The sequence below is a fragment of the Danio rerio genome, chromosome 4 (assembly GCF_049306965.1).
Source record: "Danio rerio strain Tuebingen ecotype United States chromosome 4, GRCz12tu, whole genome shotgun sequence".
Taxonomy (NCBI): Eukaryota; Metazoa; Chordata; class Actinopteri; order Cypriniformes; family Danionidae; genus Danio; species Danio rerio.
Genome location: NC_133179.1, coordinates 68048721 through 68070215, shown reverse-complemented (window position 1 = coordinate 68070215; position 21495 = coordinate 68048721). Strand labels below are relative to the sequence as shown.

The following is a 21495-nucleotide window of genomic DNA, read 5'->3' as shown; positions in this document are numbered from 1 at the left end:
AGAGGCAGGAATAAATCCCTCTCCCCAGGACTTCAGCTGGGTTTTGCTGGGTCAAACGTGGCCCACAACTTTGGAAGCCAATTTTCCTGGTTCTTTGTTTAGTTTTATTATCATTTTTGTTAGTTCTAAAGGTTGCCAACTTAACTTTCCGAAATTACCATGCAGAGATATGTTAAAATTGCATCTTTAAATGTAAATGGGTTAAATAATCCAATTAAGAGGAGTAAGTTTATAGCCAAAATGAAACATGAAAAAAATCATATTCTTGCAAGAAACACACCTTTCCCCATCTGAACATAATAAACTTAAAAAATTTGGATATACACAAACTTTCTATAGCTCTTTTAGGAAAAATAATAAAAGGGGAGTTTCAATATCAATACATAATTTTGAATTGCTAAAAGAGATATCAGATAAAGAAGGCAGATATATTTTGCTTCAGGGAAAACTAAATGAACAATTAATCACTTTAGCAAATGTATATGCACCCTCTGGCAGTAAAACGCTGTCCAATACAATTATCAACCTTTTGGCTATGGAGACTAAGGGATTAACAATATGTGGAGGTGATTTCAATATAGTTCATAACCAACAAAAGGACACTTCCAATAATAAAAGAATTAAAACGACTCAGTTAAGAAGTTTTAAGAATTCATTAAAAGATCTTGGTGTATTAGATGTTTGGAGAGATCTTTACCCCTCAAAACGAGAATACTCCTATTATTCTTCACCCCATGCAGTTTACAGAAGGATTGAATATTTTTTTTATGTTTAGCAGGGACAGACACAGGGTAAAAGAATGTGAAATGAAAGCAGCCGATGTATCAGATCATGCAACATTATACCTCACTTTAAATTTGAATGACAGAAAAGCTGATAAAATATGGAGGCTAAATACAAGTATACTAGGGAAAACAGAAGTAGTGGCCCAAATTAAATCAGAAATTGAATTATACATAGAGAATAGTGATAATGGGGAAGTTAGTCCTATAATCTTATGGGATGCAGCTAAAGTTGTATTACGAGGCAAAATCATTTCTATTACAGCAACCCTTAAGAAGATAAAAGAACTTCGATTTAGGAGTCTTGAAGATGAATTAAAGCAATTAACAGAACATCAAAAATATAAAAAATAAAATTAGATTTATAGAGAGGACATAGAGAAAATATAAAAATTCTTAAGGCAAACCATTTATGAAACGGGACCAAAAGCAACAAAAAGGCTAGCATGGAAACTGGATATGAAAAACAACAACAAAATCTTTTTTCATAAGAAAAATGCCCCAACTCAGAAAAAATATTGTATAGTCTGGATAAAATTAAAGAGGCATTTGAAACCAATGGTAAATCTTTATACTCACAACAGACACAGGTAAATAATACATAATTTAAAGCTTTTTTGGATTCTCTTGATCTTCCCTGTATTGGACGAGAACAAAATAGTCTCCTAACAAAAGAAATTACAGAGGATGAATTGGATAAAGCTATAAATAATCTTAAAAATAATAAAACACCCAGCAATGACCTTCTGAATGGTTCAAAACATTTAAAAAAGAGATATCCCCTCTTCTTATATCATCATTTAATTAGACACTTAAAGAGGCAGAAATTCCCCCTTCAGGAGGGAAGCAATTATCTCAGTCATACCTAAAGAGGGGAAGGATAAAACTCTTTGTAGGTCATTTAGACCTGTGTCTGTTTTAAATGTAGACTATAAATTATTTTTCTCTATTTTAGCCAAGAGACTTGAAACATTTTTACTAGATTTGATAGACATAGATCAAACAGGTTTTATTAGAAGACTCAAGATAAAATAAGAAGGACACTTCACGCAATACGACAAATTAAAAAAGATCACATTAAAGCAATTTTAGTTAGCCTAGATGCAGAGAAAGCTTTTGACTGTGTAAATTGGGAATAATTATTTAATGTTTAATATAGATTTGTATTTACAGAAAATACAGTTAGAAGCTTTCAATGTATATATTTAAACCCAGAGGCTAGGATAAAAATAAATGGATGTCTTTTAAAAAAGATAAAACTAGAAAAAGGAACTAGGCAGGGTTGTCCCCTCTCTCCCCTGATGTTTGCCATGTACATTGAACCTCTAGCCCAGGCAATTAGAGAAGAAAAATCAATTGGGGGGATTAACATTAATAAGGTAGACCATAAAATTGCTCTATATGCGGATGATGTGCTACTATATCTCTCCAATCCAGATGAATCACTTTCTAGTCTTCTTCTTGTTCTTAAAAGGTTTGGAGAACTCTCTGGGTACAAATTAAATATACAAAAAACTCAAATTTTATAATTTGGCTACAATTATATTGAACAATAAACTTCAACATAAATTAAATATTAATTGGAAACTAAACTCCCTTAAATACTTAGGAGTATGGTTAACACAAGATGCAGCTGACCTGTAATGTCACTGTCTCGGTCCCAGTCATTCCCCTCGCTGGCCAGCAGAGGTCACCATCACCAGACTTCTAACCATGACGTCATGCACAAGCACTAATTGCCACACACACCTGCAGCACATCACACTGATGAACCACACTCACTCATAAAAGCAGCTCACACACTCAGTCTTGTGCAAAGATTGGTGGGAAATGGATTTATGTAAAAGCACACTGGGAAGAATTTATGTCAGTTAGTGAAGACGGGTTAAAAACACTGGATAAAATGGAGATATCTGACAATGATGAAATAAACAACAGAATAGTAGCAGTAATTATGGAGACAGCAGAACAATATATTCTAAAGAGTTAAGGGGAAGGGAGAGGAAGATAGTGCCTTGGTGGAATGAGAAATGCTGAGAAGTCATAAAAAGAAAAAGTAAGGGATTTAAAAAAATTGAGAAATTCACATAACTTTTAAAGTTTAATAGAATATAAAGCTGTTCAAGCAGAAGTTAGGAGAGTATTAATGAAAACAAAAAAGAATACTGGAAGGAATTTTGTAACAAAATAGGAAGAAGTACACCATTAGAGGAAATATGTAATATGATTTTAAAAAATGAGAGGAATTAGAAAAGATGTGGAAATTCCTGTGCTCAAAGAAGGAAACGTGATGGCGGTGAATGACAGAGAAAAGGCTATGATGCTAAGAGAAGCATTCACCAAAGGAAAGTCCTCTAGAAATTTGGATAAAGTAAGGATCAGGGAGGAGGTGTTATCAAGTAATCCTATGATAAAGCAACGGAAAGAAGAAACGGGCAGTGTTTTGGATGTTCCGCTGGAAATGGCAGAACTAAAAAGAGTTATAAACAGAGTAAAAGAATCTTCACCTGGTTTAGATAAAGTAAGTTACACTATGATTAAACATTTAAGTGACAAGGCTTTGAGTATTATGTTAGATTTTTACAATAAGGTATGGAGAGAAGGTATTTTGCCAAAGAGTTGGAAAGAAACTTTAATAATTCCAATTAACCCTTAAAGACAGAGACAGCTGCCCGCAGCTAAAAATAAGTATTGCTCTTAAATGTTTAATAACTTTTAATCTGCTGATCTGATTGATACAATTCAAAGATTGGCATAAAGAAGAGAATCTGTTTCACATTACATTCGTGGACTTCCAGAGGCTCCGGAATCAGTGCGGTTACGTCATCAAAATTTGACAACGCTGATTTAACAAAGAAACGCTCGTCACTGTGTCTCTGGACAAACCAGACATGATACATTGATGCATTGTCCCTCCTCCATGCCCAGATTGGTTCAAACTTGCTATATCACAACCAATAAGCATAGGTTTCGCTTTGTGAACCAACAATGAGCTTTTTGAACAACACAAAATGAAAGATAGGCTGTACATTTACGCGCAGCTAAATAAAACGCAAAAAAAAAAAGTTTTGCATGAAATAATTCTTATACTAAGTATTTTTGCATGCACAGCAGCACAGAAACATGACAAAACAGTGACACAGCAAAGACGAAGTGCTGCTTTTGCTGTTTTCAAAAGACGCAAATGAAGGTGCGGCTGTTTGTCTGCATTGCAGACAACCATATCCATATCCATTTCCACAGACAACCATATCCATGCTGGCACATAAAACCCGATAAAACCTAAGGATGGTCCATATCGAATCAAGTTTAGTTATGTAACTATTTATAGTATAGTAAATATTTATATCTATTTTTACTGAGGATTTACACCATGTTTATTTGGACTTTGACGCATTATTTATTTTCTTATTTTTTTTATTTGTTCATTATAAGTGGTGTTTATAGTAACTGAAAATATATTATTTGGAAAAAGTCAAATTTGCTTCAGTGTTCTGTTATTTTGTAACATTTTTTTTCTGTTTAGTTTATTCCCAGAACTTTTGGGCACATACATTGTCAGTAAATAAATGCATTTTTTTCCCCCATTGAAAAACGCCTTGGAATAACATTGAAATAAATTGCTATAACTTGCTCAGGGAATTGTGGATGTTGACAATTTATTTTGGAAGTATAAAACATCATAGCATGTATTTCTAAAGAAAGAAAAACAAACAGATATAAGAGACAGATATAAGAAAAGCATTAATGAATAAAGAATCAGTGGGAGCAGTATTTTTTGATATTGAAAAGGCCTATGATATGGTATGGCGTGATGGACTGTTAATAAAACTGGAAAAATGGGAGTAGAAGGGAGAATGTTTAATTGGGCTAAAGATTTTTTGCAAGAGATCAATTAAGGTAAAAGTAGGAGAATTTCTAACTCAAACAATTGACAGAGAATGGTACTCCTCAAGGGAGTGTCATAAGCCCGTTGCTTTTCATTAAAATGATTAATGATGTATTTGAGAAGGTAGATAAGGGGATAAGTAGGTCCTTGTTTGCGGATGATGGAGCTTTGTGGTTTAGTGGAAGAAATATAGATTATATTGAGAGGAAAATGCAAAAGACATAAGGTTGAAGAGTGGTCATTTAAATGGCGTTTCAAGTTTTCAGTGGAAAAAACGCAAGTGGTCTTGTTTAAAAAAAGTAAAGGAACAAATTTGAAGTTAAGGTTATATAATCAACAGCTAGAACAGGTATCAAAAGTAAGATTTTTAGGTATGTGGCTAGATCATAGACTTGTATGAAATGAACATATTAAAAGGATGGAAGATAAATGCAAAAAGATTCTGAACATGAGATGTGTAGCTGGGCAGGTCTGCGGGGCAGACAGATTGGCTTTACAAACTATATATATTACACTGATTAGATCAGTGTTGGATTACGGCTGTGTAGTGTACAGTTCAGCAGCAAAGACTCATCTAGAGAAGTTAGAAAGAAAACAGGCTCAGGCATTAAGGATTTGTTGCGGGGCGATCCTAATATCACCTGTGTCAGCACAAGTCAAAGTAGGAGAAATGCCTCTTAATTTAAGGAGGAAACGGTAAACGGCAGTTTATTGGGTTAATCTAATGGGGCAGGAGGAGTCTCACCCTACAACTAAGGTTTTACAGAAATGCTGCGAGTATGGAAAAAGTGAATGTAACAGTTTTGGGTGGATAGTGGAACATTTAGTAGAGGAAGTGAACATTAAAGGGTAAAGTATATCTCCCAGACTGATTATACCTGCTGTACTTCTCTGGGTTCTCCCTCAACCAGTAGTGGATTTAAAAATGTTAGAAAATAGACAAAAAGAGGGAATGGGAGAATTGGAGGAAATGTATGTAAGGAAATATTTAATGGAACAATACGGAGATATGGTACATGTTTATTCAGATGCATCAAAAAATCCAGATAATGACCAGCTAGGAATAGCATATGTAATTCCGAAGTTCAATATAAAAAAAAAAAAAAGGATTCCAAACAAATTAGCAGTGTATATACAGGGGAAATGTTGGCAATAAGTTTAGCTTTACAATGGGTGAAAGATGTGGGAATTAAGAGTTTTAGTCTGCTCAGATTGCAGTTCTGCTCCTTTTATAAGCATTGAAGCAAAACATTCAGATTGTAGGCAAGATTTAGTAATTGAAGTATTACACGAGTTGTATAAATTAGAAGGAGAGAGTAAAGGTAGTGTTCATCTGGGTGCCAGCTCATGTGGGATTACAAGGAAACGAAGAAGCAGATAAAATGACAAAGCAAGCTACTATAGAAGAGAATATAGGAATGGAAGTGAATTACAGTAGAAGTAAAGTTAAAGCAAAAAAAAGAAACAAATAATGGGGAAATGACAGTTCCATTGGGAAGCAGCAAAGAATAGAAGACAAATGTACAATATTCAGCTAAAAGTGGGTAAAGCGAGGCACTCAAAAGGAAAGAGGATACTATTTTATCCAGACTAAGAATTGGGCATACTGGACCTAACAGTACATTGAAGGTAATGGCAAAGCACAGAACAGGTCTATGAGTGTGGGGAAAAATGAATCTGTTGAACATGTGATCATGCATTGTGAGCGGTATAATGAAGAAAGAAGAGAGTTATGGGAAGTTGTGAGTGGTATAAATAAGGAAGAAGTCAAGAAAGAGATTATGAGTTCGCATTGAAATTTTTATTAAATCCTGAGGTAGGAAGGCATATTAAGTACACTACATTGTTTAGATTTTTAAAAGATACAGGACTGATTAATAAGATTTCATTAGTAGAATTACTTTAATGCAGATTTATAAAGTTTAAGGTAGGGAGGGGGTTATTTTCTGAACCTGACATAGTGGGAGAAGTGAGCAGAAGTCAGAGGAACTGGAGACGCGGTGCTGGCGGATACGAACTCTCTCACTAGGTTAGGGGAAGGGATTATAATGGGAACAGTAGAGTCTCTGAATCAGGTCACAGGCAGGTGGGGGTAATGCACAAGAACTGGTGCGATCCGCCAAATAAAAACAAAAGAAGAAGTCCTGTGCGACGTCTTGTTCTGCCCTGTCTGACATTACAGGGCAAAATTATTATAATTTCAAAGATTATTATTATTATTATTATTATGCAGCACAATTAAGACCCTTGGCATGTTGGTGTGTTTTTGAAGTAGAAACAAGATGGAAGGAAATAGAGAGCAAAATTCAGGAAATACCAATTCAAGCATTAATAGGTAAAAAAAAAAAAAAAACTAATTTCCAGACGAAGATCCAGTATCTTAACCCACTAACAGAGTTTACTCTGAAAACTTGGTATACAGTGGTGAAGGAACTTCATTTGGAAAAACAAATTAAAATCTTGAATTGGGTGGAGCATGACTCTGATTTCAAACCTGGAACTATGGATAATAGATTTAAACGATGGGTATATTTAGGAATCTCTTCATTTTGTACAATTATAAAAGATGGCAGAATGGAATGCTTCCAAACTTTAAAAGATAAGTTTGGTCTTCTAAAGCAAGATGTATTTAGATCTTTACAGTTGCTGGACTATTAAATAAAATAAATACAGGATGAGGACTTGAACAACCAGCTTGTTCAGATTTTTGTACAGACATACAAGAAAAGTATGACTAAAAAAATTTCTAAATTATATAGAGCAATAAGTAATTCTAGAGGACTCTCAACAGACTATATAAGATTAAAATTGGAAAATGAAGTAGGCATTATACTAAATTAAGACCAATGGGTTAAAATATGTGCTGTCCCACACACCTCAACAAGCTCAAGAATGTGGCGCGAGTTTTGTTGGAAACTTTTTTTTATTTTTATTTATTTATTTTTTTTAATTACACCCAAAATTAAAACATTACAATCTGGGACTACTCATCCTTGTTGGAGGAACTGCGGAGTAAAAGAGGCACATCATGCGCATATATTCTGGCAGTGCTCAAGAATTGATAGTTTTTGGGAAATGGTGCACTCCACCATCTATGATATTTTTTATCTTTATATTCCTAGATCATTTGAAGTACTTTATCTAGGAGATTCCCCTATTAATCTTAAAAAGGAAAATAAATATCTATTTAAGATATTTTTGCCAACAAGTAAAAAAGCTATAACCCGGAAATGGTATAAAGAAGAGCCACCAACTAGATGAATGGTTCGAAATTATAGCAGAAGTTAAGGAAATGGAAAAATGACACATGCACTTGGATTACAATTAGAAACCTTTGAAAAGAAATGGAGTAAATGGCTGACTTTTTCTCCTCAACGACAATATAATTATAACTGAACATTTACATAATTCCATAGGTTATGTATCATTGTGAAAATATGTTTGGCAACCTTTTATTATAATTTATTTTATATTTATTTATTTTGAGGTTAATTTAATATTTTTATTCATATGTGTGAACATGGATATACATGTGTTGAATGGATGTATTTGCCTATACAATTATGTATATTTATGTATATGGGTATTTTTTTATTTGCTTGTTTTGTTCCCACTGGTTACGTTCCTAAAAAAATAAAAATAAAAACTAAGTTATAAAAAAGGGGTATATATATATATATATATATATATATATATATATATATATCTCAAACAAGAGATGCAAGTAAAGCTTTAAGTAATACAATATTAAGAGTAAGTTTATCAAAACGAAGAACAGAAATTATCAATGTGTAACGGAGTAGGTTAAATCGCTCTTACCGTAATTTAGTGAAATGACTGACCAATGGGCACTGTACCAGTTTATAGGGAATACGCTGTTTTGTGACGTTTTAAGTGACAAGCACACACACACCCTTTGATCCTAGCATCAAGCATGCCAAGAATTATGAGACAAACACATTTCTAAGTCATCTTTCTGATCGCCATGAGGCGAGCATTGGTTTTTGTTATTAAGAAAATATGCAACTTAATAATGCAAAATAAAAGTATGTCCGGATATGGGGGTCCAAAATAAAAAAAATCCAATAAAGCCACAAGCCCCTCACGTCTATACGTCAAAGGAAATTAGCTGCGCAGATTGGAATCAGGTGGCAGGATTCTGCAAGCAAAAAGTAGGAAACAGAAAAATTAACACTGCAATGTAGAGAGAGAAAAAATAAAACGACTTTGACATTAGAAAATGAAGCAACTTGATGATAATTCTCACCTTTTCTGTGTTTCGCATGACCCAAGCGACACCAACAAAACGAAGCTCATTACATTAAAAGGACACTCAAAGAACCCCCTGAGAAGCAGGAGGACTTCCTGGCCAAGGTAGTCAAATCCAGGACCTCTGAAAATCCACCATCACAGACCAGGGCAGGCAAATGGAGAAACTTAAGTGCAAGGGTTAGCGACAGAGGCAACCGTCAGCACCAACGATGAAAGCTCCACCGACGACAGAGACGGCAACAAGGATGGTGACAACATAGCCTAGCAGGCACCTGCTTTGTCTATTCCGGATGCCAAAAGAAAGAGGAGTAAAGAGCTGGACGACCTCCTGCAGCCACTTTGGCCCACAAATCCAAGTACAAGGGAAAAGCAGAAGGAAAAGACAGCAAATCATAAGTAAAAAAATAAATAAATAAATAAACAAAACTCATGCTCCAGCCCAAACTAAATCACAGCTGATCCAAATAATTCAAAACTGTGAACACTTTTGATTGTTTGCATTAGCTGTGTTAGATTGGGGAGGGAGCAAAACGGTGCAGAGCTGCGGCCCTCCATGAATTGATTTTGAGACCCTGGATCTTGCTCATCTTGTGTTGGTCTCTGGTGGTCGCAGTCAGCATCAAAACATCCTGCAAAACTTTGGTCTCAATTAAAATATTCTGTGTTGTGTTCTCTAGGACATCCCTTTTTTTTTTTTTTTACATGAATAAATCAATGCTGTGGATCACCTTTTACGGCAGTCTGTTTAACAAATATAGATTAGGCAAAAACATTGAAAAAAAAAAACTTGTTAGTAAATCTCGTTCAGGCTGTCAATCAAATCCATTGACTCCGCCCACCGTGTCGACCTGAGGTAATTTGATTTCGGTAAGTAAAACAATTGTTTTGAACTTTTAAATTGATAAAATGAGATTTTGCCCAAACTTTTTGGTAAAACAGATCGCCCGCGTAGCTCACAAACTTTGTAATCTGTCGCTGAAAACGCAGTTTGGTTGTTTGTTGCCGATTTAATTTTGGAAAACGGGCACCTTTCCACTGAGGTCAAGTTGGTTTTTATATTCACACATTCGGACCTTGACCATTTTAATATGACTTCAGGCAGGATTCTTTGGAAAGTCAAAGTGGAGAAATCATATTAGCATATGAGACATTATTACAGTTAATGAAGTTACTTGGTGGTGCTCTGTTGCTGTCAGTCTTACCGGCGATTTCAGACCCATATATTGTTCATGATAATGCCTTAAACAATGTAGGGGGTTAAAATGTTACATTTCGAGTTACTTCGATCATTTTGAGGTTGTTAATATTATGCTATATATGAAAAAAACAATTAAATGCTAGCCGTGTCGGTTTCTCACAGTTCAAATTGATTTTTAATTACCTGTAGCGTACAGTCCACAGATAAAATTACTTATTGTTTTTATCAAGGAGTATCTTGCGTGGGCTTTACGACTCTTGGCTCCATGAAGTCTGGGTATCCGTGACACCTTTCGTTATCCAGAGCCACCCAGAGAGATAGGCCGGGAGCTTCAAAGACATTCCTGCCCAAACACACACACACACACCCCCGCACTCACAAGGACACTTGTCCAAAAAAAGAAATTGGGCTGAGAAATCAGGGACCAGCACAAAACTAAAATGTTATGCTTGCAAACCTTGTATCTCATTTCTGACCTTTCCTACCTGTACAACCTTATACATCTTATAACCTGTATGCTTGGTTCATTTAGGCCTTTTTAGAGCATAAACAATTTAAGTGTGGGAATTATGTTGTACTTTTTTTTTATGTACTTTTATTGTTGATGTACCTGTCCATGTCTGGTACCGATGAGATGCTGTTGACATTTTACAACACATGATGCATAGAGCATGATAATAACTTGCACTGCTTACATTCTTTAATGGCTCGTTTCCTCTGACTGGTACAGTATGGTACGGTTCGGGTCGGTACGGGTAACCTTTATCAGGCTTGCTTTTCCACTACCAAGGGTACCCTTTTGGTGGGCGTGGTGTATGACAGTTTCAGTCAACATCATTTTCGCTCAAGAAAATGTCTACAATAAAGCTGCACAGGTCGTTCACATATCAAATGAAAAGCACTTCTCACAAAATAGATGCTTTACACACATAAATGCTTGTGTTTAAATGTTTATTACAAACTTTTCTATAAACAGGAGTTGATTATAACTGCAGATCAATGACAGTGCAAAATAGCCTACTGTAAAATCTGTAATTATATTAAATAAATAAATAAATAAATGAACATATATGAACACATACAGACCCTTACAGTCTCCGATATGTTACCAACTACAGAAGAACTACACAAAGCAGACATTTCGTCCTTAATTAGGTTCAAAACAGCACAAAGTATAGCGTACAGTCAGAGCAAACCTCTCATCTGGAAGTGTAATCTTCAGCAGCACATGAAGCCTCTGTTATAGAGTCATTCCATCATTCCCAGTTCATATTAGTCCAAAGGGTGATAATAAAGATTAAAACAATGCAGTTTGTTCACATTTGCTGCAGAAATCACGTGCTCCTTGGCTTCGCCTTTTTTTCCGCGCCCCACTCTCGCGTTTGTCCTTTTTCTTTCTGAATGTCACTCTCGTTTGTCAATTTCTCACAGGATCGGGTTTCCAAAAGCTTGTCAATAATCAAGTGCATGTTATTATCATCAGCTCAAGAAGTTTATTATTTTAGATAGAGACGCGCGGCGAAAGCAAGGAAGATAAAGAAACCACTCGGGCTTCAGACTGGCTCGTAAAAAACTATGCGGCACAGGGTAAATCCGCTCTTCTCCATGGCTTTGTGGCTGTTTATCATGATGACGACAGGGTTTGTTTGCAGGATCGAATATGGCTGCATATGTATATATAATTCCGCTGTAATCTCTCGCTGTGTATTTCAAACATGGTGGGTCCTTTGTTTACATTCTGGCTTGTTGCGTCTACGAATGACGTATCTCTGTAAACCAATAGCGTTGAGCTGCGTGTGTAGCTCCACCTTTTGGGACCCTTTCTGCAGTTTGGGACCCTTTCGAAAGAGTCCCGAAAAAGTGGTACAGTACGGTTTGGTTCGGTATGCCTTTTGACAGTGGAAACGGCCATAAAAACGTACCAAACCAAATCGTACCACTCAGTGGAAACAGGCCATAATACTCTGAATTAATGCCTCTCCGCATGCTTTAGACGGACACTCAAATTTGCATATGAGCAGCCTCGAGATAAAGGAAGTGTCCCGCTTGAACGTTGCCCTGAAATCATTGATAGAGCATGTTGAGAGGGCAGGGCCACAGAGCTTAACCTTAAAAGCTGCCCCTCCCCAGACTCATGGCAGAATGCCTGAACAAATAACCGCTCAAGGAGACCACCCCGTTAAGGGGTCTAGCGGCTCCGAACCCACGTTTTCTTATTTTCCGGCAAAATAAACTCAGTTTAAAGTTGTGATCGCATTCCTCCAACCTGTATTGCAAACTCCACGCATCAAGAAGGACAGCACCGGAATCATCAGACAAAGAAGAGACTCGCATAAAGAGAGAGACCTCCAGACATTAAAGTCCAGGTATTTTTAGTTATGCGGATAAGCTGTGCCCCTTTTATCAAAAAGGTGTTTTTTATAATCTTGGTGATCCTTAATGGTGCGTGTGGAACTGAAAGATATTTTGCCACTCTTTATCTGAAATCTCTATTTCTGCGCTTTGCTATCTCACTCTGTTTGTTACATGTTCTATAGACCCGTATAGTCTATCTTCACGTGGTTTACCTTTTGTTCTATGTTTAATGTATGTTCGTGCGTTTGTTTGTTATCCGTCTGACTAGTCTATAAATCCCATTATAATCAAATGAATTGTATTGTTTGCCTCACAGAAAAAGTCACTGAAAGACAGATTCCCCTGCCTAGCTGTTATGAGTTGATTAAAACTTATGAATGATTAATCTACTTTACAAGAAGTAGTAATAATTCCCTTTTCTAAATAAATAGATTATTACCGTGTCCGCTCGGAAGAGCGGCGGCTCTGGTTATGTTTGTTTGGTCAAGTTAACAATAAATTATTCCAGAATGTTACTGATTAATATTAATTCGTTATTGTTGATAATTAATATTCATAATCTGAGAGTCCGCTCGGTTGAGCGGGCAGGATCATATACAATCATATGTTTGTTTGACCAAATTGACTAAAGCTTAAGCCAGAATATTAATAATTAAGAATAAAAACGTTATTGTTGATTATTAATATTCATAGAATGAGCTCATTTCTGTTATATACCTGTATCATTTCCATCCATCCATCCATCTGTTTATCTTTTTACATGTGTGTGTGTGTGTGTGTACATTGTGTCGTCAATATCCATACGTATGAACGTTACTAACTATGGGTTATTTCTCACTGTCCTATAAGGGTGGAGTGAAAGGAGAGATCAGCATTTCAGGTCGATAATGAAGTCAGATAAGCTGCATAGTTTGAGTGAAAGGTTATTTATACTCTGGATGACATGATGATCCAGCTCATCTACAATAACATCAAATTGTTTCAGGGGAAGCTGACCTTTTTTTCTTTTTTTACTTTTACCTGTCAAGATGACTACAGATTTGAACAAAACTCTCACACAACTTTGTTTAAAATTGTGTCAGTTTTACACGTGTCAAAAAAAAAATTATCTTTATGCTGCAGCGGAAATGTCTGAATGTATTTTTTTTACATAACTGCCATGCAAATGTCTAGTTACTTATATTTACATAGTTTTGTGTTTTCCTTGTTAAAAATTAGTTGGAGGTGGTATCCCCTTCGTTACATTTTTGTTACTTGAAACAAATGCATTTTGCATTGAGCATCACCGGGGGTCTGACTGAAGTTGCCTGCCTGATTTTTGCTAGAAGGCAGAGGTGGTACATTTGATAAAGGTAACCATCACATAATTCTACACCATAAAAGCTGCATATTTACATTAGTGCAGTGCAAGTGTTTAAAGTTTTTTTATGTTTACATTAGTGCAGAGCAAATGTTTGCTCAAATTGTTCTGTTATTTGTTTACAATAATTAATTGAAAATGAATGTTTATTATATTGACAACTTTATATTGCTGCAGTCAACAACATAAATTATGTTCAGTTTGTGTTTATATATATTTTTTTACATGAGTAAATTTAGCTTCATAATCTACTCTTTAATCTTTAGTTTAAGCTTTTACTGATGGGCAGAAGGCAAGCCATTGTGTAAATCTGGTTGATGCTTGCTGTAATAGAAAGAGAGGATGACTGTTCAGCTTGTTGCTGTGTGGACCCTCAGCCTTGTGATGAATGGCATCTCCCTCACAGTTGCTCTTACTCTGAACATGTTACTCTAGATGTTGTAGGATGTAGATGTATAAGTCAGATAGAAATGCATTAGGTTTTGCATATAAATATATGTGCTTAACACATTTGTTTTAGTTTGTTATTTGCCTCTTACATGACACTAGAATGTTTGGTGTGTGTGTGTGTGTGTGTGTGTGCGTGCGTGTGAGAGAGAGAGAACAGCATGCAAATGTTAAAACAAATCTAAACTACACTTTTATAAAAAATAAATAAATAAAAAATAATAATGTTCTCAAGTGTTAATCTTGCAGGTTTTTTTCCACATAAGTTTAGATTTTTTTACTATGTATTGTATAAAACTGTGTTTTATTCCAGGGGGACTCCAGTTCTTCGGCCTCACGCCTTTGCAAACACCTTGTTGGATTATTTTCAGCGCATTAATCTTAATGTTGGTCCTGTCTGAAAGAGATATAAGGTGTTTTATTTTCAGTATCATGCAATCTGACTTTTGGAAATCTTACACAGGGCTTACTCACGTTTTATGTTCAGCTCTGTCGCCATTAAGCAAAAAATGGCTTGTTGCCTTTCATCAAGCTTTTCCCTGCAATTAGTTTTTTTGGCCCAAAATTTCTGCAGGAGATAGTCCAGCTCCTCTTCATCCCGCTTTCTTTTGGCATCTAGCATTGGCAAAGCAGGTGCCTGCGAGACTATGTTGTCACTGTCCTTGTCGCTCTCTTTATAACTGTCGTCGTTGGCGCTTGCATCGTTGACACAGTTGTCGATGTCATCGTTGGCGCTATCATCGTTGGGTCTGTCGGCGCTGTCGTTGGGTCTTTTGTCGGATCTTTTGTTGCCGGGTCTTTTTCGTTTTCGCTGTCGTCGTTGGCGCTTTCGGTTTTGCTTTTGTTGGCGCTGTCGTCTTTGGAATTCTGTGTCCAAGGGTCCAAGGATTGTGCAGGGTGAAGTGTCGATCAGGGTGCCCAGTGGAAGGAGAGAACTCAGCGTGTAGCCTGCTGTCATCGTGCTCGTTGTCTGTGAGGATGGCGTCTGTTAAATACTCTCCTCCCAACGAGCAGCAGCTGCCCCTGATCAGCCCGTGATGAGGTGTGATCTCGGTGAGGGAGTCGTTTCCATGACGACGCTGCTAACCACACTGGCAGGTCTGCCACAATATATATATATATATATATATATATATATATATATATATATATATATATTATATATATATATATATGAGCAATTCCAGTGTTATGGATGTGCCATTTGTAGTAAAATCTCAAAATATAAATTGACAGATGAAGTATATGTTAACACTATATTGAAACATCTCTTTATACTTTTTTTCAGGATGAAAATAGCCACAGAGTTGTGGGAGCAGAAAAATGTCAATTAGGAAACATTTTTTTATATTTAAAATTCGAAAAATAAACATGTGTTATGGATGTGACGAAACAGTCTGCAAGTTTACAGTATACAAGATACTTTGTAGAAATTCTTCAAATTAAACTGCACAACTCAACATAAACGGTGCTAATCGAAAAAATAAGTGTTGGACCACTGTAGTTCAAAGATGACTGATTGATCTGATTTTACATGTCTATATTTTTGAGGAAAAACCATCTTTATGGATGTGATCTCCCTCTGTTTTGGATGTGACAGATTGCCACTTGTGTGACTTTGCTAAATCAAGTATAATAGTTTGAATACACAGATAGATACATTTTTGAGAAGTTTTAAAGCATTGTAAAACTTTTTTTATGGCAAGTTGACATTTGCATACAATTGCTCATGTATACTTTTTTTCAGTAAAAAAAAGTCTTTTGACGTCTAACCATAGAGGACATCAATGCAACTATCAAAGGGTGTGTAACCGTCACTTTACTGCTGTTGCAAAATACCAGCGTGTTCCCTATACACTGGTTACAGGCCTGTATTAGTAATTCAGCAGCCCCTGGGCACAATGTCTTGTAGGCCCCCTACTTGTCTTTCGCGTGATTCCTACTTCTCTTACTCGTGATGAGGAGCAGGCAAACTTTAAGTGCCGACGGACCCCTGTTCCCATAATGCCCATTGCTTAATCTGGCCGATTGTTTAAAGTACCAATTAATCATTAGGTGGTCATTTCACCGAAGCAGAATAATTTAGCAACCGTTTGATTGACAGCACGTCGAAAGATGTTGCGAAAATTGTAGAATGTTCACTATAACAGTGAAAGAACTATTTAAATATCAATAGTCTGTGTTACCTTGATCCGCCGAAGATAAAGTTGGATGTCGAATAACAGTTCAATTCAATTCAGCTTTATTTGTATAGCGCTTTTACAATGTAGATTGTGTCAAAGCAGCTTCACATAAATGGTCATAGTAACTGGAACAGTGTGGTTCAGGTTTTAGTGTTTTAAGTTCAGTTCAGTTCAGTTTAGCTCAGTTCAGTGTGATTTAATCATTACTGAGAGTTCAAACACTGAAGAGCAAATTCATCGATGCGTAGCTCTACCAATCCTGAACCATGCGAGGCAGTGGCGACAGCGGAGAGGGAAAAAAAACTTCACCTGATGGGAGTGAAGAAAAAAAACCTTGAGAGAACCAGACTCAGTTGGGCACGACCATTTTAATTTCTCCGCTGGCCAAAAGTCTTGTGCAGAACTTCATTCGCCGTGGTTTATGCTGGAAGATGGCCTCAATGAAGACTCGTCTGTCCCTGGAGCGTCGCTGGAATCAGACTCATGTTCTCCACTCCCCACGACCATCAGCGCAGCAGCAGCTCAGGATATGGCCTGGTCCCGGATATGGAATCCTTGGGATCATCACGTCGCTGGTCTTGGATCCAATCAGTGACTCCGCCTAATCTGAGGACCTCGGGATGAGTATCCCCAGGTGAAAATAGAGAATAAAGAGAATTAGCGTAGCTGCTGTTCATAGTGTATATAAGCAAGATGTAGAAGCCAGTGTGGAACCCGCTAGGTGATGCACTGAGTGTATGCTTTACTAAACAGATAGGTCTTTAATCTAGTTTTGAACTGGGAGAGTGTGTCTGAGCCTCGGACATTACCAGGAAGGCTATTCCAGAGTGTAGGAGCCATGAAAGAGAAGGCTCGACCTCCTTTACTTGATTTTGCTATTCTAGGTACTACCAGAAGCCCTGAATTTTGAGATCTTAAGGAGCGAGTTGGTTCGTAGCGAGACAGAAGGTTGGTTAGATAAACAGGAGCTAGATTATTTAGAGCTTTATAGGTGAGAAGTAATATTTTAAATTCAATACGAAATTTAACAGGCAGCCAGTGTAAGGAGGATAAAATTGGGGTTATATGATCATATTTTCTAGACCTGGTCAGAACTCTGGCTGCTGCATTTTGTACTAATTGAAGTTTGTTAATAGAGGATGCTGGGCAGCCAGCAAATAGAGCATTACAGTAATCCAGTCTCGAAGTCATAAAAGCATGGACTAGCTTTTCTGCATCTGAGATGGATAGCATATTTCGCAATTTAGCGATATTTCTTAGATGAAAGAAGGCAGTTTTTGTGACATGGGATATATGGTTTTTAAAAGTTAGATTGCTGTCTAATATGACACCCAGATCTTTTATAGTAGAGCTAAAGCTAACTTTGTATCCCTCTAATTGTAAATTGAGTTGCGAGATCTGCTGTGTGCAAGATTTAGGCCCAATAAGTAATAATTCTGTTTTGTCTGAGTTTAAGAGAAGAAAATTGTTGGTCATCCAGTCTTTGATGTCTTTGATACACTCAGTTAGTTTAGAAAGTTCAGACGTTTCGTCAGGTTTAGTGGAAATATATAATTGAGTATCATCTGCATAGCAGTGAAAGCTGATCCCATGTCTTCTAATAATGTCTCCCATAGGTAGCATGTAAATTGTAAACAGTAAAGGGCCTAAAACTGATCCTTGAGGCACCCCATACTTTACTGGGCAGATTTGTGAAGGCTGTCCATTAAGATTTACAAACTGGTAGCGGTCAGTTAAGTATGACTTAAACCATTGTAGAGCCTGTCCCTGGACACCTGTAGACTTTAAACGATTTATGAGGATATTGTGGTCAATGGTGTCAAATGCCGCACTAAGATCGAGTAAAACTAATAGCGAGACGCACCCTCGGTCAGCAGCTAAGAGTAAATCATTGGTTATTTTCACTAATGCAGTTTCTGTACTGTGATGAGCCCTGAAACCTGACTGAAACACTTCAAAAATATTGTTCGTCTGCAGATAAGAGCATAATTGAGTGGAAACAACTTTTTCTAGTATTTTAGACATAAATGGAAGATTTGAAATAGGCCTATAGTTAGCTAAGTTGTTGGTGTCTAGTTGCGGTTTCTTAATAATAGGCTTAATAACAGCTAGCTTGTAAGAGTTTGGAACATGGCCTATAGATAAAGAAGAGTTGATAATGTTAAGAAGAGGTTCTCCTATAGCAGGTAGCAGCTCTTTCAGTAATTTTGTTGGAATTGAGTCCAGCATACACGTAGCTGGTTTAGAGCTATTTATAATTTTTACTAACTCTTCATGTTCTATGATTTTGAAGCAGTGTAGGTTATTATTATGATTTAATGAAATATTTACAGGATTTGGAGTATAAGCCGGTGCAGAAAGTTTGGCATCTCCTATTTTCTGTCTAAAGCCTTCTATTTTATTACTGAAAAAATTCATGAAGTCATCACTACTAATTTGCGGTGGAGTAGTTTGTTCCAAGGATGACCGATTATTTGCTAATTTAGAGATGGTGTTAAATAAAAATCTAGGATTGTTATGATTATTTTCTATCAGTTTGCGCAGGTGCTCGGTCCTGGCAGATTTTAGAGCCCTCCTATAGCTGGACATACTGTCTTTGTACGCAATTCTAAAGACCTCTAAATTAGTTTTTTTCCATTTACGTTCCAGGGCGCGGGTTGCTGTTTTGAGCGCACGAGTATGACTATTATACCATGGTATAGTTTTAATCTCTCTAGCCTTTTTTAATTTGATGGGTGCCACAGTATTTAGTGTGCTAGTAAAGATGGCATCCATACTGCTGGTTACTACATCAAGATCATTTGAGTTTGCGGGTGCATTACGAAATAGAGAGAGATCAGGTAAGTTATTTATAAATTCATCTTTAGTTGACGGAACAATAGTTCTACTAGGGCGGAGTATTGGAGCGGGTTTGCTGATTTCAGGTAAACATAGCTTATATAGTAAGAGGTAGTGATCTGTAATATCATCACTTTGTGGTATAATGTCTACGTCAATAACCTCGATTCCATAAGACAGAATTAGATCTAATGTATGCTTTAAGCGATGGGTTGGACCCACAACGTTTTGCTTTATCCCAAGTGAGTGTATTAAATCCATAAACGCGAGCCCTAATGTATCATTAGCGTCATCTATGTGGATGTTAAAGTCACCTACAATTAGCATTTTATCAGTTTTGACTAGTAAGTCAGAAATAAAATCAGAAAATTCTTTTAGAAATTTGACATAGGGTCCTGGGGGTCTATATATGGTGATTAAAGCGAGAGATAACATAGGTTTTTGTATAGTATCTGGAAGCTGAACATTAAGCGATAATACTTCAAAGGAGCTAAACATAAGTCCGTTTCTCTGTTTAATATTAAGGAAATCACTAAAGATTGATGCAACTCCACCACCACGACCAGTTTGACGAGCCTCATGTTTATATAAGAATCCTGGAGGAGTTGCTTCATTTAAGCTAATATAGTCATTTTGTTTCAGCCAGGTTTCAGTGAGACAGAGTGCATTAAGATTGTTTTCTGTTATTATTTCATTAATGATAAGTGCTTTAGGTGCAAGTGACCTGATGTTTAGGAGACCAAGTTTTACGAAATTTGTATTTTCACTTTCTACTGGTTTTTCTGGTTTGATTCTTACTAGATTTTTCCTGGAGCACACAGTACGTTTATTTCTTAATCTAATAATACGAGGAACAGACACAGTCTCTATAGGATTCGCCAGATATGCGTTACTGATGTTTAAGTGGGGTGAACAAGAGTCTAGGTGGCTATAGTGTGAATTTTGTGAATTTTTACCTGCTAGTCAGATGGTGCGAAGTAGTCTGGAGATGTTGTCCGACAGGAGTTCAGCTCCGGCTCGACTGGGGTGCAGGCCGTCAGGACGGAAGAGCCTAGGACGCTCCCAGAAAAGATTCCAGTTATTAGCAAAGAGCAATTTCTGTTCTTTACACCATGTTATTAGCCATTCATTCAAAGCTAAAAGTCTACTGAACCTTTCATTTCCTCGGCGGTAGGTAGGAAGCGGCCCAGAAACGATGATCTGCGTGGCGGGCGAGGTGCGTCGAACCGTCTCGATCAGGCTCCTGAAGTCCTTCTTCAGGATCTCCGACTGCCGGAGCCCGGTGTCGTTTGTCCCCACGTGGAGGACAACGGCACCAGGGCTCGCGGCAGCGCCCAGGATGGTTGGAATCTGTGTAGAAATATTTTTCACACGGGCACCAGGAAAGCAGAAAGTACGTACTTTATTACCTTTTGAGGAGGCGGCACGGACGTGACGAACGATCGAGTCACCGATGATGGCCACATCGGGACCCGACTCGCGGAGAGGGGAGAAGCGGTTCTCCGTGGAGATCTCGAACACAGGCGGAGACGTTCTGCCCCGGGATCTGGGAAGCACCTTGCGCGGCTGCACCCAGGCGCCGTGGTAGCCGGGTGTCGGCGTGAACGACGCCTGGCTGAGCCGCGCCCCGGGTGCGCTGGGCCTGGACAGAGAAGGACGCGGGGTTGAGGTAGAGGGAATGATGTGGTTGTAATTTCCACGTACCTTAGGTGATGAGACGGCCTTAGCATTAGGTACGGCTAGAAGCCGTTCCCGTAGCCGTGACCGTCTTACCACCAGCGCGCGGATCTGGGACTCCACTTCTTCCAGCTCCAGCTCCAACGCCTCCATCGATGCTTCTCGGTTTTTGTAGCTCGAATCCAATATAACATTCAATATAACATTCCAAACATTCCAATATAACATTCAATATAACATTCCAAAAATCCAATATAACATTCATGACATTTAATAAGGCCTCATCATATTCATAGTTATGTTATATTTATGACAAGTTGTGTGATCTTGGCAAAAAACGGTTGTTTTGTATTTGTTTGTGTCATAACAAGTTGTCATGAACAAAGTCATCTTTGCATCTAAAATGGCATAACTGAGCAAATAAAATGTAATAACAGTTGTCATAAGCATGCATAAGATCTCATTTACCTTCATGAAATGTGTCATACACTATC

The 21495-nt window shown here is 37.3% G+C and overlaps 2 protein-coding genes across 3 annotated transcripts in view; both read right to left on the bottom strand.

Moving 5' to 3' along the window:
- LOC137491262 (tripartite motif-containing protein 16-like) overlaps positions 1-21495 on the bottom strand; it is a 496597-nt gene that overhangs the window by 62637 nt on the left and 412465 nt on the right. The gene's annotated exons all lie outside the window — the stretch shown is intronic.
- LOC137491259 (uncharacterized) lies at positions 16531-21201 on the bottom strand. 2 transcript variants are annotated; one of them, XM_068220421.2, is made up of 2 exons: positions 20281-21165; positions 16531-17100 (listed from the first exon to the last, which is right to left on the bottom strand). In XM_068220421.2, the coding sequence occupies exon 1, from the start codon at positions 21152-21154 to the stop codon at positions 20288-20290; it is 867 nt and encodes a 288-aa protein (XP_068076522.1). In that variant the 5' UTR covers positions 21155-21165; the 3' UTR covers positions 16531-17100; positions 20281-20287. The 2 variants fall into 2 exon arrangements, with proteins under 2 accessions (XP_068076522.1, XP_068076523.1); XM_068220422.2 differs by lacking the exon at positions 16531-17100 and having other exon boundaries at positions 18480-20966; positions 21098-21201.

Coding starts and splice junctions, on each gene's coding strand:
- LOC137491259 (XM_068220421.2), bottom strand. CDS start 21,154: ATGGAGGCGTTGGAGCTGGAGCTGGAAGAAGTGGAGTCCCAGATCCGC.